The 19,296-nt window shown below is 43.3% G+C and overlaps 1 protein-coding gene across 1 annotated transcript in view; it reads left to right on the forward strand.

The window, feature by feature from the left end:
* Positions 1–19,296, forward strand: part of LOC141098900 (dual oxidase 1-like) — a 354,647-nt gene that overhangs the window by 143,228 nt on the left and 192,123 nt on the right. The window contains exon 17 of the mRNA XM_073586871.1: positions 16,221–16,423. Coding sequence (XP_073442972.1) covers positions 16,221–16,423 — 203 coding nt within the window. The remainder of the gene's footprint in view (positions 1–16,220; positions 16,424–19,296) is intronic.

Raw genomic sequence — 19,296 nt, forward strand, 5'->3', positions numbered from 1 at the left:
AACAAAAAACTCACTTTTGTTCATTATCATAAACAATTGAAATAAATATTTCACCCGTTTGGTGCAGATTTAAAAATGGGATGTCTATCTTGTTGCAATGTGCAACAATTATGTTTTATAAAACTCAACAATCTAGGCAAACATATTGAAAGAAAGAGATTTTTCATGGTTCCTACATATTTAGCATTGGGAGTATTCTCAGAATGAGTAATTAGTGAGGAGTTTTTGGCAGCTTGGAAGAACCAATAGCAAAGCCAGCTGAATGATGAGTCTAATTATTGCTGTTTTCTATATCTTACAGAATATAAAGTAGTCACTGAAGTTACAATGAACTCAGGTTACAATATTTTCAACACACAATGATATCCTTGGTCATTGTTGCTTAACCCCTTAGTGACAAAGCCACATTTTTTAAATCTGACCAGTGTCACTTTATGTGGTAATAACTCTGGAACTCTTCAACAAATCCCAGTGATTTTGAGATCGTTTTTCGTGACACATTATACTCTATGATAATGGTAAATTTAGGTTGATATGTTTTGTGTTTATTTATAAAAAATATCGGAAATTTGAGAAAAATGTTAAAGAATTAGCAATTTTGAAACTTTGAATGATTATCTCTTTAATCAAGATAGTCATACCACAGCAAAATATTAATAAATAAGATTCCCCACATGTCTGCTTTACATCAGCACCATTTGTAAAATGTTCTTTTATTTTATTAGCCTTTTAGGAGGCTTAAAAATGTAGCAGTAATTTTTCATTTTTTCAAGGAAATTTGCAAAATTTATTTTTTTACCACCTAAATGGCGCTAACTTCTGAACAGGTCACAACAGCCATCAGACTCTAAGGCCGCTATTTGGTCGTGATTTGTCATGCCAAACATCAGGACCACACAATCATGATCTCAGGGTGCAGATGGGGATAAAGAGGGAAAAGCCACACTCTAATAACCATTTATATGATGTAGTCACTATTGACAGCAGCATCTACGGGGTTAAACAGATTTGGACGGTGAAAACACTGATCGTGGCTGATGCAGCAAGTTGTCAGCTAGAGTGTAAAGCCGACAGATGCTGGATAGTCCCCTGTATGGGGATGCTATTCTCTTATATCTCAGGTCAGTTAAAAGATGTATTGGTGGTCATTAAGGGGTTAAAGCACCACTCTAGCAGTTTTTTTGTTTCAGCTGGAGTGATGCTTAAAAACCAAGTCCCCTGCCTCCCGTCTGATATTCACCTTCCAGTGTTTTCATCTGTTTTCACCACCACTCTGGTCAGTCTCCTGCAGTTTGTGCCTGCTGGCTGCTCCAGTAGTTAATGGAGTGAGCTGGAAGTCACCCATTAATGTAAGTCTATAAGAACCTCGTTCTGTCTCTCATAGACTTGGATTGGTAGCTTGAGACTTAGCCTCAGAGTTTCGGCCAGAAGCTGTTGCTCACAAGATGGTGCTGTGGGACTGGAACAACGCAGAAAAATGGTGATGACACCAGAATATGATTATATGACCAATGGCAGAGGACATATGCTTAAAGCACCACTCCATGGAGGAGTGCTGCTTTAACCCCTTAATGTCCAATGACGTGCACAGTATGTCATCAGACATCTGCTCATCGCCCATATGTAGCAGAGCTGATCGGGTTGCGCAAGCTTCTAGCCTCCTATGGAGGCTATTGAAGCATGCCAAAAGTAAAAAAAAAATGTTTAAAAATAAAAAAATTAAAAAAACCTAAAAGTTCAAATCACCCCCCTTTCGCCCCAATCAAAATAAAACAGTAAAAAAAAATCCCACATACACGTATTAGGTATCGCCGCGTTCAGAATCGCCCGATCTATCAATAAAAAAAAAGCATTAACCCGATCGCTAAACGGCGTAGCGAGAAAAAAATTCAAAACGCCAGAATTACGTTTTTTTGGTCACCAAGACATTGCATTAAAATGCAATAACGGGTGATCAAAAGAACGTATCTGCACAAAAGTGGTATCATTAAAAATGTCAGTCCGGCACGGAAAAAATAAGCCCTCACCCGACCCCAGATCATGAAAAATGGAGATGCTACCGGTCTTGGAAAATGGCGCAATTTTTTTTTTTTTTTTTTTTTTTTAGCAAATTTTGGAATTTTTTTTCACCACTTAGATAAAAGAGGACATAGACATGTTTGGTGTCCATGAACTCGTAATGACCTGGAGAATCATAATGGCAGGTCAGATTTAGTATCTAGTGAACCTAACAAAAAAGCCAAGCAAAAAACAAGTGTGGGATTGCACTTTTTTTGCAATTTCACCGCAATTGGAATTTTTTTCCCGTTTTCGAGTACACAATATGGTAAAACCAATGATGTCATTTAAATGTACAACTCGTCCCACAAAAAATATGCCCTCACATGGCCATATAAACGGAAAAATAAAAAAGTTATGGCTCTGGAAAGAAGGGGAGGGAAAAATGAAAATGTAAAACCAAAAATACCCCTGGTCATTAAGGGGTTAAGAACAAATTACTAGTTTTTCAAAGCGTTATGCTACCAAGTTATAATGTTTTCAACTTAAATTAGTGGTCTCTGGACAAATTAATATTATAGCAATAGGAGTACTAATGGCAGGCAGGCAGGTTGGGCAGGCATAAAACTTCTAGGATAATGGAGGTGCTTTAAGAACAAATTACTAGTTTTTCAAAGCGTTATGCTATCAAGTTATAATGTTTTCAACTTAAATTAGTGGTCTCTGGACAAAGTAATATTATAGCAATTGGAGTACTAATGGCAGGCAGGCATGTTGGGCAGGCTTAAAACTTCTAGGATAATGGTGGATGTTTTCCATTGTGGTACATAGAGGTACATAAATATACCGCAGAATCACAAGAACTATTTAAGGTAGGAATAAGCAGTTGGGATTAGAGCATCACAAATGTCAGGAGAATAGCATGTGCAGGTTGCGAGCAGAAAGGCTAGTCTAAACAGGAAACAAGAATTCTTATTCACCTGGGTGTTGGTGTATGAAGTAAATAAAAGCCCATTTTGATATGTTAAGAAAATTTGGGGGTTCAGATGCTCAACAATGGGTGCTACCCAGAATGTCTCAGCTGAAATCCGTGCCAGTGTGTTCCCACCTGTGTATGATTTGGTTGGTTCAAACAGTTGTTGTTTTTGTCTTTTGCAAGATCATTTATAATTTTTGATTCCTGTGGGTATGCCACCAATGTCTGACATGGAAATATCACTTCAAGGATTCATTTAAGGAGTCTCTCTTTAATGTTCTTTGAATTTTTGTTAGTTTACATTTTCTCAGACCCTGCTCTAGGCTTGTATTCCTTTTTCCCAGATTGTTCAACAATCTGTATGATTCAGAGCAAAGAGAGGTTCTCACTGTACTGTAAAGTTCTGACACATAGAGCAGACTTGTGCTGACCTGGCAGATTAATTTTCAGGAGTCACAATCACAGTGAAACCACAAGATGCTAGTTAACTTTCTTTATGATAAACTGGTCAATTCAAGAATATAAATCAGTCAAGTTCAGTCACTTGTAGACATATACCAGAGTGGTCTCTCCCAGAATACAGAATACAGTACCCAAGGACAAAGAACACAATCGGACAAGTTGTCAAAGATCTACTTTTTACTGACAACGTAACCTGAGTTACCCAGACAATGCAAAACATAGTTAAATTTCACACACACCTAGCCCAAGTTAGCTAGGACTCTGTGCTGCACAACTTATTGGCATGTGATGTTCTATCAGATACACTATAGTTTGCCTGACCTGTGCTTCTACCTAATGCGATAACTGAGAGTTAACCAAGGTCAAGGAAATAATTAGGTTCACAAACTTAACAATTCTCTAAGATTACAATTCTGTTAGGCTATATATATATATGCACAATTTTCCCCTAATGAGGTGAGTATTTAGCTCTGGTTCATACAGTTCTACTAGCAAATGTCTCTTGCTGAGAATGAACGTTTGATGCCAAACTCTCTTTCTAAGTCTGTGTGCATGCTCCCACTGTGATCACTGTGATGGGGCCTGAGTTCAGGATTTACCGACCGAAACCTGGCCACGGAAGAGGGCGACTGATGCACTTGTCACTTGAAGCGTAGTTTTAGCTGATAGGCTAGCAAGAGACCCTCCATGTCACAGCAGATGCCTTGGGGGGAATTCAAATCTGCTTCCAAATGTACTTGTCCAGCCAAGTACAAGTTTCTGCAGTACTCTGGTCAGTTTCCAGAACACTGCAAACTCTGAGCTCCCAGGATGGCAGTGGATTTTCCTCTCACCTCTGTCAGCTCAGTGCTTGTACTGAAAAACAACATGAGGTCTGCTATAGAGTCTATCCAAGAGGCAACAGTTACCTATTGTGGCTGGAGCCTGATACTGTAAATCTATTTAATACCATCTTACATGTCAATCCACTAGAGGATGGCGTCCCTGACACATCTTCCCAGATTAAAATGTCCTCCATGTTGCGTTGCAGGGGTATGCCTGCAGTGGCCTGAGTGGTCCTTCACAAGACCAGAGCTGTTGACTTACCCGGTGAACGCTCGCTTTTTACAGCCACAGGTTAGACTTGGGCAGTCATCTTTTTCTGTACATCATCTCTGGGGGAACCACAGCTTGTTCAGTTGTCTCTCTGGTGGGAAATATTACAGCAGATGGGCCCTCAGTCTGCATGTCAATGGGTACAGCCAACCAATCAACTTGTATGGGAGGATCTGCTCTCCCTGACTCAGGCTCAGGTGTTGCCTCACTGACCGCTGGTTCAACAAAACTGACACCGTCGCAGCATGTTGCGATAGAGATTCCTTGCCGGCCCCTCGGTTCCCACCAGTTACACCTCTAACTTACCAGATCGCCTTTTGACCCTAACCAGCACTCTTTCCTCAGGGGCAAACACTTCTTTCTGCATTGCCCTCGGGTCATGATGTGTCACTTGTCTCAACTGGTCACCTACTACTCTGTGCACCATTCTCAAGCACCACCGGTGGCCCTGGTCCGAGGATGGCTAGCCATGGGATCAGGCATGTGTAGGTCTTCAATCTCCTTACCTGCCCTAAAAATCATTAGAATTTGGTTAAAGTACCCTGTTGTGCTGTGCACCCAATTCTTATAGTCCCACGTAAGTGCAGGCAGGTGCAAAGGCCAGCATGCTTTTGATTATTCTCCAGGGTCCACAACATTTGAGAGTGCAGTTAAAATGTTCACGTGCACTGTTGCCTTGTGGATGATAGAAGTTGTCCTAGACTTCTCAGTACCATACAGGCGATATAGTTTCCGCATTATGGTGCCCTGGAAAATTGTTCCCTGATCAGAATGAATCCACCATGGACATCCAAACACTTGAATGAAGTGATGACATACCACCTCTGTTGTCTGGTCTCTGGTAAGTACCGCTACTATGTATTTAGCGAAATGGTCAGCCATCACCAAACAATATGAGTGTCACAAACTTGAGTACCCTATTTGCACACAGTCTATCTGCAGTATCTCCAGTGGAGCGGACTTCCAGACAGTCTGAATGGGAGTCTGCTTTCCAAACACTTGCTCAACCCACATGCTCAACATTTTTTGCACACTTTAATTACCATCTTTACAGATCTTGGCAGTATACCATTCTCTGTAATCACTTATAAGTCCTTTCGCTCCCAAAATAAGTCCCTCTCTCATGGGCCTCTCAAGCAACTGGTGGACCTAATGACATGGGAATTACAACCTGATGGTGGTACTACTGACTGTAGGTATATTTTATTACATAAAAGGCCCTGAATCACACTCAGTTTATCCATTGATGCAACAGTTTTCCCCCTCCAAGGACAGCCCTGCCTGTGCTTCTGAAGATGGACAAATATTCGCCTGGACCCAAAATTTCACCTGCTTCACATCTCTGTTGTCATTCTGGACCCTTTCCCAATCTGTGGGAGCTTTTATGAGCACTGTTAGCATCCCAGTTGCCATCTCTCTTGAATGTACCATGGTCTATAAGGCAGGCAGTCAGCCAAGGTCAGGGGTCTCAGTGTCCTCGAGTTCATCATCGATACACTTAGCTTGCTGTCCCATTAGAACCCGTCTGTTTTTCAATTTCCCTTACTGCTCAGAACTTTATATGGTAGTTAAACTTAGTCAGCCGTGCCATCCAACTCTGTCCTAGTGCCCCACAGTTTGACATTTTCCAGGTGGGCCAACAGATTGTTATCAGTAGGGATGAGCGAGTAGTGAAATAGTCGGACATGCTGTACTCGTTACGAGTAGCTCCTAATACTCAGGTACTCGTAACGAGTAGCGAGTCCAATGTAAGTCTATGGGAAATGTGAGTTATGGGCTGTGTGTGTGGGGCTGTGCGGGGACTGTGTCGGGCTGTGCGGGGACTGTGCCGGGCTGTGCGGGGACTGTGCAGGGACTGTGCCGGGCTGTGTGGGACTGTGTTGGGCTGTGGGAGGACTGTGCCGGGCTGTGGGGGACTGAGCTGTGCTGTGCGGGGACTGTGCCCGGCTGTGTGGGACTGAGCTGGGCTGTGCGAGGACTGTGTGGGCTGTGCCGAATATTGTGAGGCGAGTAGTGAAATTTACTTGCCAGGATTCTAGTACCACGAGTACCGCATTACTCGCCGAGCACCGAATCCTAACGAGTATACTCGCTCATCCCTAGTTATCAGCCATTACTTTTACTTCAGCCCCCATTAAGTACACTGCAAATCAATCGGTCATGGTCCAAACCAAAGCCAGTAGCTCTAGGCTGAATGAACAATAGTTTGCAGGGTTATGCTTTGTCTCTCTTAGGGAATGGCTTCCATAGGTGACTACTCTCTCACGACCATCCTCTACCTGTGATAAAACCACTCGCAGACCATGCAGGGTTCTGTCTGTGATAAATTAAAAAATGTCCCAATTTATACATACCAAAAAACTGGCACTTCAACACACAAACTAAAATTCTATTCGGAATAACACCTACAGTTACCCGAAATGAAGAGATCCAGTGATGTAACAAAATTAGTATTTATTTTTAATATATTTCCAAAATAAATTAACAAAAATGCCCAGTAGGAGGCACTGACAATATAGCCACTAAACAACAAGTATATAAATTTGTAGCAAATGGTGCAACCTATTTAAATATATTATTTAATCAATACCACATTACTGACAAGTGTCATATAGAGGTTCCACTGTATGCAACACATTTCCCTAAAAACAAGTATATGCCCATTCTAAAAAGGTTCCCATTATAATAAATTTTCAATATACCACTATGGCTATATATAGAAAATAAAGTAGCCATAAATGTACCAACACTTAGTCTAAACAGCGAGTGGTATATTGAAAATATTACATAAGGTGCTTTTCTGAAATCTGCAACTTTTCACCACCTGCTGAAGGACTCTCTAGGTTGGCCAGTGGGTTGTATTGTGCTGCCAGTACTTCCTTAGTAAACAGACGTGATCCATCCATATCCATTCCTCTCATTGGGGGTTGATCCACCAGAACCACTCCTTTCATGCCAATGTCTTAGCGGCATAACTTCAATCCCATCCACACAATTCCCTTCATAAGCAGCTGGTCATTCTTAGCTGCTGTGAAACAAATAATGTTCCCATCTTCGAGTTCCACCTGTCAATCCGCTGCAACAGAACAGGAAGAAGGCAACTGTGGGTGGCACCAGACTAAGCAGGTTTCTCTCTATATTTTCCAGATGGCTTGTCAAATTATGCTTAACTATGCTTTCTCTGAAATGGAGTATTTTAGAGAAAGTCATACTTGGCTGCAATTCTGTATCTACAGTAAGCTCTTATTTATAACTGGTGTTAAAATTTGAAAAGATAGAGAAATAAACATTAACATTAAAACAAACAGTTCTATGATCATTTGTCAACCATGACAACAAGGAAGCATTCTTCTTCCAATCTCTTATACGATCAATTACAAACTGGAGTTGCAATACATGGTTAAGTGTTTATTTCATTCACTACTGACTAGAGTTGAGCGACTTTTGGTTTTTTAGGGTCGCGTTTCGTTTCGTGAAACCCGACTTTTCCAAAAGTCGGGTCGAGCAAGATCGTCCGATTATAGGGAAAAAAGTCGGGGTCGTCCCGAAACACGAAACCCAATGTAAGTCAATGGGGAATAAAAGTCGGCAGTGAGAGGAGGACAGGAAACACACCTACAGTGCCCATTTGAATGCCAAAAGCATCAATTCTTCTTACTTAAGCTTGTCAACCTTAATTAACTTCATAATACAAGTTACGCACTGAAAAATGGGGGTTATTTGGCTACAGTTGTGGGGGGGGAGGGCTGGCTCCAGGTTTTCATGTGCCCTGGGCGAAAGAGCGCCCCTTTAACACATACCACAACTCATCATGCTCCGATACGGCAGAGAAATAGCGGTATAGTACAATGAAAAATACTTCACTTTTTACATCTCATGACGAGGCCCATCTATTTCTCCATACAGAATCATTGGTCCCATATAATGTTTGAAACAGTATATGATGAGCTCCACATAATGCTACAGTATATGTTGGTCCCCATGGATGAAGCTCCACTGTCTTATGGGCCCAAATAATGCTCCAAACATAATGGGCCCCATATCTAATGCTCTAGTGTATAATGGGCCCTGTAAATGCTGCTCCAGTGTCTGATGTCCACCTTTGGAATGTTCCAGTGTATGGTGGGCCCCATCTATCATTCTCCAGAGTAACGTGCTCCCCAAAAATTGCTGTCCCAACATTGAAAACATATACAGTTCCATCTTACACGGTGACAAAGAGGAAGCTGCAGATGAAAGTGCAGGGACTACTATGAGGGACCCTGTGCCAGTGCCCACGCCCAAGAGTCGGCCTACCCACCTGTCCAGGGCAACGGCACTCGCACGGTGTCGTGCGCTAGGTGGTGACCCCGGCCATGGGGGGGAGGCAGCACAGTTAGGGAGTTTTATAAAGTGGCATATGTTGATGTTGGACATTCAGCTGATGCAAAAGGCGAAATAGGTCAAGTCCCAGAAAGAGGTGGACCAAAGCAAGCCATTTTTCTGTCACCCTATGTGTCATCAGGGGAAGGTGGGACAAAATCCTTGGAAACCCATGCATGGTTCATTTTAATGAAGGTTAGATCATCCACATTTTGGGTTGACAGACGGGTCCTTTTTTCTGTCAGGATTGATCCAGCTGCACTGAAGACTCTTTCCGATAGCACACTTGCAGCTGGGCAAGCGAGCTCCTGTAAGGCATATTGTGCCAATTCAGGCCAGGTGTCCAGTTTAGCGGCCCAATAGTCAAAGGGGAATGACCTGTGTGGGAGAACATCGATATGGGAGGAAAAGTAGTTTGTAACCATGGTTGACAACTGCTGTCTCCTGTCACTTTCCATCGATGCAGTATTACCAGTTGTGTGAGCGGTATTTGAAAAATCACTCCACAACATTGTCATGAAACCCCTGTCTCCAACGCCACTTCTGCTGTGTGCACCACGAACACCTCTGCCAAGCTGCCCCCGGCCCGTACGGCTCGTGTGAGAACCATCACCGCTGCTGTGTGCTGGGAATGCCTCAAGCAACCGATTTACCAGAGTTGCTTGTTTATTAGCCAATATTAGGTCAAGGTTCTCCTGTGGCATGATGTTTTGTAATTTGCCTTTATAGCGTGGATCGTTCATCATTTTGGCAATGCGGGGGTCCCTTTTTAGGATCCGCAAGGCATAATCTGACATGTGGGCCAATGTTCCTGGTGTCAATGATGCACTGCGAGTGCTGGTTGGAGGAGCACTTTCTGGCAAATCCACATCCCTCCAGTCACGCACAAACCCTGTACCAGACCTTGCCACGCCAACATTTTCAATGCCCCACGAGATGCATCCTCCTCCCCTAAGTAATCATCCCCATCATCATCCTCCTCCTCCTCTTCTTCCTCCACCTTGTCCAGGAGAGGTCCCTGAGCAGACAATGGCTGAATGTCATCAAGGATTCCCTCCTCCTCTTCCTCCTCATCAACATTGGCTGCAGACGCCTGCTCCTTAAGGTGCGTCAAAGTTTGCATGAGCAGACGCATAAGTGGGATGCTCATGCTTAGGATGGCGTCGTCTGCGCTTACCAGCCGTGTGCATTCCTCAAAACACTGAAGGACTTTACAGAGGTCTTTCAGCTTCGACCACTGCACACCTGTCAACTCCATGTCTGCTCTCAAAGTGCCTGGCCGTGTATCCTCCCACAAATGCATTATGGCCTGCCTCTGCTCGCACAGCCGCTCCACCATGTGCAGGGTGGAGTTCCACCTTGTTGCAATGTCGATAATGAGGCGGTGGTTGGGAAGGTGGAGCAATCGCTGCAGCTTCTGCATACGAACGGAGTGTACAGGCGACCGGCGGATGTGCGCGCACAGTCTTCGCACCTTCTGGAGCAGGGCTGTTAACTCCGGATAATTTTTGAGGAAGCACTGCACCACCAGGTTCAAGGTGTGAGCCAAGCAAGGTATGTGGCTGAGTTTTGAAAGGACTATGGCTGCCACAAAATTACGGCCGTTATCACTAACTACCTTGCCTGCCTCAAGATGTACACTGCCCAGCCATGACTCAGTTTGTCGCTTCAAGTACTCGGCCAGCACCTCGGCGGTATGTCTGTCGCCCAAACACATCATCTGCAACACAGCCTGCTGACGCTTTCCACTAGCTGCTCGATAGGGGGACACATCGTGTGCAACAGTGGCAGCTGCAGATGGAGTGCTCGTACGACTGCGCTCTGTGGACGAGCTTTCGCTTCTGGAGGAGGAGGAGGAGGGTGGAACGCCTACAGCCAACTGTTTCCTATACCGTGGGCTAGGCAGCACTGTCCCACCACCGCTGTCCCCTGTGGACCCTGCATCCACCACATTAACCCTGTCATGATCCAGTGTTGGATCTGGCGGTATTAAAAGCACAAAGTGAACTTTTTTTACTTTGGAAAGTTCCAAGGTGTCTTGACTGTCCCCGGTGGTGGTGAGTGGTATTGCACTTTAGGGTTTTTTGCACTTAATTATGGATCAGGTGTGACACCCTATAAAGGTGTGCTCAGGGGGTTCACTCACTGGCTGTGATATTGTGAGTTTGTGTTCACTCTGTTTTTGGAGAGCCTGGATGAAGGATGGAGCTGGTGAGGAGTCCTGCGCAGCTTAGCCAGGGGGGATGTGTTTCAGCTATGGTGTCTGGACGAAGGGCTGGCATGGCGTGGTGGAGTCGCAGTGATGGTGTCAGCGGGAAGTGTCTGCATGGGCTGGTGGAGTGGCGACTATGGAGAGTGGCACTCACCATGTGGGACTTGGCCGCTGAGCTGGACTCAAGCATGCTCGACTTCGTGTCAGCAGCTGAACTCATCCTTGGGACTCTGGTTCTAAGCAGCTGCAACTGGTGTTGGACTCTGCTCCAAGGTTGCACTAAGGTGAAGGATCCTGTTATGGTGATGGATCCGGGTGGAGGAGAAGATGCACTCAGGTGGAGGACTCTGTTGCTAGGAGCGCACGCAACAGAGCAAAGCTAAGTGGTGTTTCCCCTGTATTGTCTCTTTCCTCATGTGTGTTATTAGTGCAGTGGTGGGATTAGTCTCCGCACCGACCCATTCCCTAGTGAGGGTTTAGGGTCAGGGTGAGCAAGGGCGTTAAGGTACGCGTGCGGCGCCCGGTGCGAAACCGGCATAGGGAATGTTAGGAGTGCAGGGACACTGGCTCAGGGGAGCTCAGGAGGTCTCCAATTCCCTTTTCCCTATAGCAGGGCCCACCATTGTTAATGTTTCCCAGGTCCCCCTTATTATTTAAATTCGCCATACTGGAGGCGGTGTTTCCAGATATTTTATGTATAACGTGTAATTCCCAAATTCGCCAGGTGGAGGCGGCGTATCCACCTGCACGCATTATTATTTAAATGCGCCCCACTGGAGGAGGTGTATCCAGGGTCACGTGTGTCACATGGGTTCGCCTTGCGGAAACATCTGCGTCCTGACACACGTGATCATGACAAACCCAGTGCGCAGTGATGGACACGTAACGGCCCTGGCCATGCCGACTGGACCATGCATCAGTTGTGAGGTGCACCTTTCCACTCACTGACTGCTTGAGTGCATGGACAATGCGGTCTTTCACATGATGGTGGAGGGCTGGGATGGCTTTGCGAGAGAAGAAGTGGCGACTGGGTAGGTCATAGCGTGGTACTGCATAGGCCATGAGTTCGCGGAAAGCTGTGCTTTCCACCAACCGAAAGGGCATCATCTCAAACGAGATTAGTTTGGCAATGTGGGCGTTCAAACCCAGTGTACGCGGATGAGAGACTGAGTACTTTCTTGACCTACTCATAGTGTCTGGGAGGGTGAGCTGGACTTGAGAGCTGCATATGGTGGAAGTAGCGGTGGACAGGGCGGACTGAGAGAGGGTTGATGATGGTGATGGAGTTGGTGTTCTTTCTGATGGCCTAGAATCAATCTTTCGTTGATATAACAGTGGGATCCCCTGACTGCTGTGGCCTTGCAACGACACCACAACATTTGCTGCTGTGCTAACCGGTGGGCTTACAGTGGGGGAAACAATGTAGCGTTGCTAACTACCTTCGTTGTGATCAGTTGCACATGTGGCACTTGAGGTTTGGTGTTGTGTCCACGCTTGCAAGTGCATGCTGGTTAAATGTCTAAGCATGCAACTGGTATTCAAATTTTTCAGATTTTTCCCTCGGCTAAAGGTCTTTGCGCACTTCTTACAGATAACCTTGGCCTGATGATGAGGATTTTGTTCAAAAAAGTGCCACACTGCACTCTTCCTACTTTGGCAGACATTTTGCGGCCTAGCACGCTGTGATCTTTTGACCCTCTGGACAAGCTGTCCAGCAACTCTTTTGATGTTTGGAACCTGTCTTTAGAGTGCTCCGTGCCTGCCAGATAACAGCTGTTGCGATGTCGATGTCTGCTGTGGATGCTCCTCATCTGAGCTATTGGAAGCAGCACCCTCTTCCCCCAATGGATGCCAATCTGGGTCAACAACTGGGTCATCCATCACCTCCTCTTCTATGTCATGTGCACCTTCCTCTGTGTCACCGTGTATGGTGGTATAGTGTGCGAGAAGGGGCACCTGAGTCTCATCAGGGTCAGAATCTGGCTCTGTACACTGCGAGGACAATGTAGTGCTCTGAGTGAATGTACCAGCAGAATCATCCATCAGCGGCTGTGCATCAGTGCACTCCATGTCAGATTCATCTTGGCCTGGGTAATTCACCATTTGACTTGATAATCCAGGCATGGTATGTGAAAACAGCTCCATGGAGTAATCAGTAGTATGGCCTGCGTCATCCTTCAATCTTGGTTGGGGTGAAGGACACAAGGAAAGGTGTGGTTCATGAACATGAGCCTCCAATGACGACTCAGTGCTTTTATTTACTTTTTACAACTGAAGAAGAGGAGGCGATAGAGCTGGAGGCTGTCAGCAATGTAAGACAAAACTTTTTCCTGATGCTCTGGCTTTAAAAGCGGTTTGCCAACTCCTAGAAAACTAAGCGTTCGAGGCCTTATGTAGCCAGACGATGACGCAGGCTCAACACCTCCTGCATTCGGTACCATCAGATCCACCACCAACATCATCATTACCAGCTGCCAACCCCTGCCCAATTCCACGGCCTCTTCCACCAGCCTTCCTCATTTTTGGTAGAAATGTAGACAAAATCCAACAAACTATATAGTATGTAAAACAAGGTACAAGGTGTCTATAGGACAGGGGAGATTTTGAATTTCTGCACACACTTTTGGACACTGGACACTTTTGGATTGTGTGAGGCCCAATGAATATCTGAGCGCTATGTGACAGGCTCGATGGCACAGCTGTGACCTAAGTGACTAGAGGATAAGTGAGATTTTGAATCTCTGCACACACTTTTGGACACTGGACACTTTTGGATTGTGTGAGGCCCAATGAATATCTGAGCGCTATGTGACAGGCTCGATGGCACAGCTGTGACCTAAGTGACTAGAGGATAAGGGAGATTGGATTGCTTTTAAAAAAGCAGTTTGCGGAGCAGTGGGTAAACAGCAATGCCAGCCTGTCAGGAAGCCTTAAAAGGCAGCCCAACAACCAACACCACTGATACACCACAATATAGCCTCCCCTTGCACTGCACACACAGTGACTGGTGTGTTGTGCAGGCCAAATTGCTATCAGCAGCAGAAGCAGTTTTTTTTTCTTCTCAGCAGGACAAAAAAAAAAATTGGGATTGCTTTTAAAAAAGCAGTTTGAGGCCCAATGAATATCTGAGCGCTATGTGACAGGCTCGATGGCACAGCTGTGACCAAAGTGACTAGAGGATAAGGGAGATTGGATTGCTTTTAAAAAAGCAGTTTGCGGAGCAGTGGGTAAACAGTAATGCCAGCCTGTCAGGAAGCCTTAGAAGGCAGCCCAACAACCAACACCACTGATACACCACTATATAGCCTCCCCTTGCACTGCACACACAGTGACTGGTGTGTTGTGCAGGCCAAATCGCTAGCAGCAGAAGCAGTTTTTTGGTCTTCTTCCCTGCCTAACGCTCTCCCTACAGAATCAGCAGCAACCTCTCCCTATACTGAGATCGGCAGAAGTAAGATGGCGGTCGGCGTGCACGCCCTTTTATACCCCCTGTGACGCCCACCAAAGCAAGCCAATCACTTGCATGCCCTTCTGAAAGATGGTGGTGACCCGTGCCTATGTCATCACGTTGCCCACAGTGTCCGTGGATCCTGATTGGCTGAAAAAGAGCGCAAAACAAACTTTTGAAACGCGACTTTGGCGCGTAAGTCGCCGACCTCGTGGCCGACCTCATCCTAGGGTCGGGTTTCGTTTCATGAAACCCGACTTTGCCAAAAGTCGGCGACTTTTGAATTTTTTCGACCCGTTTCGCTCAACTCTACTACTGACTAATATAACATATCTCTTGAAGATGTAATTAAAGTAGAAATGATCAGCTTGTTACAGCTAATTGCAGAGATGTAAAACAAGTTTTCTAAATAGCATAAGATTCAGGGTATATACCAAACATGATTGGTTTTCTTAAGGCTAGCGAATTATTAAAGTGGTCACTTTCAAGATATATTTCCACAGAAGGGATATGCTTTATATTTTCTGTTGCTGATTTTTCTGGGGAAAATCTATTTCATATTACACTACCAACAAAGTGGATAACCTTAAATGAGAAATTATCTGCAATTCTACAACTAAATGTGTAACAAAACCGCATTTGGTGCTGTTTTTGCTGCTGATATTCTACTGCTAAAGATCGTCAATGTATCAGTCGCATGTAAACATATCTTTAATGTTAATAACTTGGGTGTTTGGACATTTTACCCATAGGAGAATTGTATTTATTAAAGAAGCATCAAAGTTTTTCACTTCTTCATATATTGTAATCATCATATTATATAACACTGTGCACTTACAATTGCTAATTTTGTCTATCTACCCTGTTAATTCTTTGCTTTTCTGTGTAGAAACAGGAAGTCTTTTCCCAAGGACTTTTGCTCGCCAAGGACGTTTGCACTGACGCATGGCTTATATAGGGAAAAAAGACTACCTATTTCTGCATAGAAATTAAAATTATTCAGCTAGTTAGTTTTTATTCATGTGATGTTATAGACTTAATGGAAAACAGAAGAATTTCTGGGTAGAAGTACAAAATGAGCAATTGTAAGTACACAGTGCTACTGTAGACATGTGATGAATGCAATATACTAAGAGGAGAAAAACTTTGACGGGAGTGCTTCTTTAACTATAGTAAATATAGAGCTTTATGCAAGTTGTTTTTGTATCACCCTAGTATGCATCATCAAACTATGACACTGTAAGTTCAGATGATTATATCCCATAAAAATGGTTGCATAAAATTGTAAAGTGATGTTGTGGATACAAGGTAATAACTAACAACATTAGTGGATGAGGTTAAATTTGGCTCCATTTTAATCTAAATTAATTTTTTTAATTTTAATTGGCTTGCTGCCAACACCTTCATACTTAACTGAAATTCCAAACTATTGTGAAGATTAAGTATAGAACAGAATCCTAGTAGATTTTAATACCAATACGGCCATTGTGGGGAGCAGTCACTTGACATACAGTAGGACCGAAATAGCTCCTTATTACACTTACATGAATATGGTCACTTTGTGATTAACAAGTTACTACCACTGCAGTCCAGCAATCAGTAGAAATCCAACCCTGCTGTTCTTCTGGGTCATCACAGTGCACTATATTTTTCCTTTTTCTTTCCAGCTCAAGAATGGCAAGGACCAAATGAACCGATCTGTCCCATTCTCATACAAATACATTCACATCAAGTAATTAGAATTTTGGATAGTAGATTTGCTTTGACACGAACCATCAATATGCAAAATCATCAGCAATTCAATGTCATTCAATCTAACAATCATGGATGTCGTACACTGCTAGTAAAAGTGCCTAATGAGTATGATATGGTAAGTAATAAGCTAACATAACAGCCTGTTGTAGTTGTGATTATTCTATTTGAGCACAGTTTCCTTTATGTATCTCACCTTTCTGCTGATGTTAGTAGTATTTGTAATAAAACCTCTTAGAAAAGTTTAAAATTGTCTTCTCAATGAAGTTTTTTAAGTGAAATTCTACTATATCTTTGAATCATATTTTCCAGGGTTCTGTTTATTTGGTCTTTATAATACAGTGGGGAAAAAAGTATTTAGTCAGCCACCAATTGTGCAAGTTCAACAACTTAAAAATATAAGAGAGGCCTGTAATTGTAGACCACAGCTATGAGAGTCAAAATGAGAAGACAAATACAGAAAAGCACCTTATCTGATTTGGCAAGATTTGTTTTTTAAATTATGGTGGAAAAGACACCTGTCCACAACCTCAAACAGTCACACTCCAAACTCCATTATGGTGAATACCAAAGAGCTGTTGAAGGACAACAGAAACAAAATTGTAGCCCTGCACCAAGCTGAGAAGACTGAATCTGCAATAGGTGAGCAGCTTGGTGTAATGAAATCAACTGTGGGAGCAATAATAAAAAAATGGAAGACATACAAGACCACTGATAATCTCCCTAGATCTGGGGCTCCACACAAGATCTTACCCCATGGGGTCAAAATGATCACAAGAACGGAGAGCAAAAATCCCAGAACCACACCTGGAGGACCTAGTGAATGACTTGCATAGAGCTGGGACCACCATAACAAAGGCTACCATCAGTAACACACTACTTGCCAGGTACTCAGATCCTGCAGTGCCAGACGTGACCCCTTGCTTAAGCCAGTACAAGTCTGGGTCCATCTGAAGTTTTCTAGACAGCATTTGGATTATCCGGAAGAGTATTGAGAGAATGTCATATGGTCTAATGAAACCAAAAGTAGAACTGTTTCATAGAAATAAAACTCACTGTGTTTGAAGGAGACAGAATCCTGAGTTGCATCCAAAGAACACCATACCTACTGTGAGGCATGGGGGTGGCAACCCCATCATTTGGAGTTGTTTCTCTGCAAAGGGACCAGAACGACTAATTCGTGTACATGAAAGAATGAATGGGGCCATGTATCGTGATATTTTTGTGCAAACTTCCTTCCATCAGCAAGGGCATTGAAGATGAAATGTGGATGAGTCTTTCAGCATGATAATGATTCCAAGCATACCACCAGGGCAATGAAGGTGTGGCTTTGTAAGAAGCATATGAAGGTCATGGAGTAGCCAAGCCAGTCTCCAGATCTCAACTCCATAGAAAACTTTTGGAGAGATTTGAAAGTCTGTGTTGCCCAGTGACAGGCACAAAACATCACTGCTCTAGAGGATATCTGCATGGAGGAATGGGCCAACATATCACCAACAGTGTGTGTCAACCTTGTGAATATTTGCAGAAAACATTTGATCTCTGTCATTGCCAACAAAGGATATATAGCAAAATATTGAGATGAACTTTTGTTAATGACCAAATACTTATTTTCCATCATAATTTGCAAAATAAATCTTGCCAAATCAGAAAAGGTGATTTTCTTGATCTGTTTTCTCATTTTGACTCTCATAGTTGTGGGCTACCTATGAAGTCATTTACAGGCCTCTCTCATCTTTTTAATTGGGAGACCTTGCACATTTGGTGGCTGACTAAATACTTTTTTCCCACTGTAAGTTTATCTGTGAGTGACAATAATTTGTAAAAATTGAAAAGTTTTATGCATTTAGTTAGCAATAAGCAGGATATATCAATTGGCTGACATTAACAAGTTTCCATCTTCAGCTATTAAAATATGAGAAAAATCTGACTGGGTAGATAAGTGAAATGTGGTAGATATAGGATATGTCTGCTTCAGCAAAGCATTTGGTAAAGTATCTCATATTATCCTTATTGAGAAAATGACCAAGTATAGGATTGACAAGGCTATGGTTAGGTAGATTCATAACTGGCTCAGTGATCATACTCAGTTGTAATTCCAATTGGAAGAGTGTTTCAAGTGGGGTACCACAAGGCTCTGTCTTGGTCACAGTGTTCAATATTTTTACAAATAATCTGAATAAGTGAGCTGAAGGTAAACTAAACAATTTTGCAGATGAAGTAACTCTAGGAGGGATAGCAAACACTAGGGAAGACAGAGTAAGGATTCAGAAGGATCTAGATAAGCTTGAACAATGAGTAGTAACTAATAGAATAGTAATTAATTGGAAGAAATGCAAGATTCTACATCTAGGCAAGAAGAACAAATTTGACATCTGCAAAATAGGAGGAATAGAACTAAACAACTGCAGCCGTGAAAAAGACTAGGGTTTATTAATAGACCACGGATTGCCCAGGAGTTAACAGTGTAATACAGGAGCAAAAATGGCAAACACAGTTCTGGGATGTTCTAAGAGAAGCATATAGTCTACATCATGTGAAGTTATTATCTCCCTCCTTGGTCAGACCTAATCTGAAATACTGTGTCTAGGTCTGGGCACCACAATTTAAAAAATACATGGACAAATTGGAACAAGTTCAGAGAAGCACTGCCAGGATGGTGAGCGAACTGCAAACTATGTCCTATGAGGAACGGCTAAAGGATCTGGGAATGTTTAGCTTGCAAAAAAGAAGGCTGAGAGGAGATAATAATTGTCTACAAATATCTGAAGGGATGTTACAGTGTAGAGGGATCCTTGTTATTCTAATTTGCACATGGAAACATGATAAGCAATGGAATGAAACTGAAAGGGAGAAGATACAGATTAGATATTAGAAAACAAAATTTGACAGTAATGAGGGGAACAGGTTGCCATGAGAGGTGGTGAGTTCTTCTTCAATGGAAGTCTTCAAATAGAGGCTGGACAGACATCTGTGTGAGATGGTTTAGTG

The sequence above is a fragment of the Dendrobates tinctorius genome, unplaced genomic scaffold (assembly GCF_039654945.1).
Source record: "Dendrobates tinctorius isolate UK_male_01 unplaced genomic scaffold, ASM3965494v1 ptg000097l, whole genome shotgun sequence".
Classification (NCBI taxonomy): Eukaryota; Metazoa; Chordata; class Amphibia; order Anura; family Dendrobatidae; genus Dendrobates; species Dendrobates tinctorius.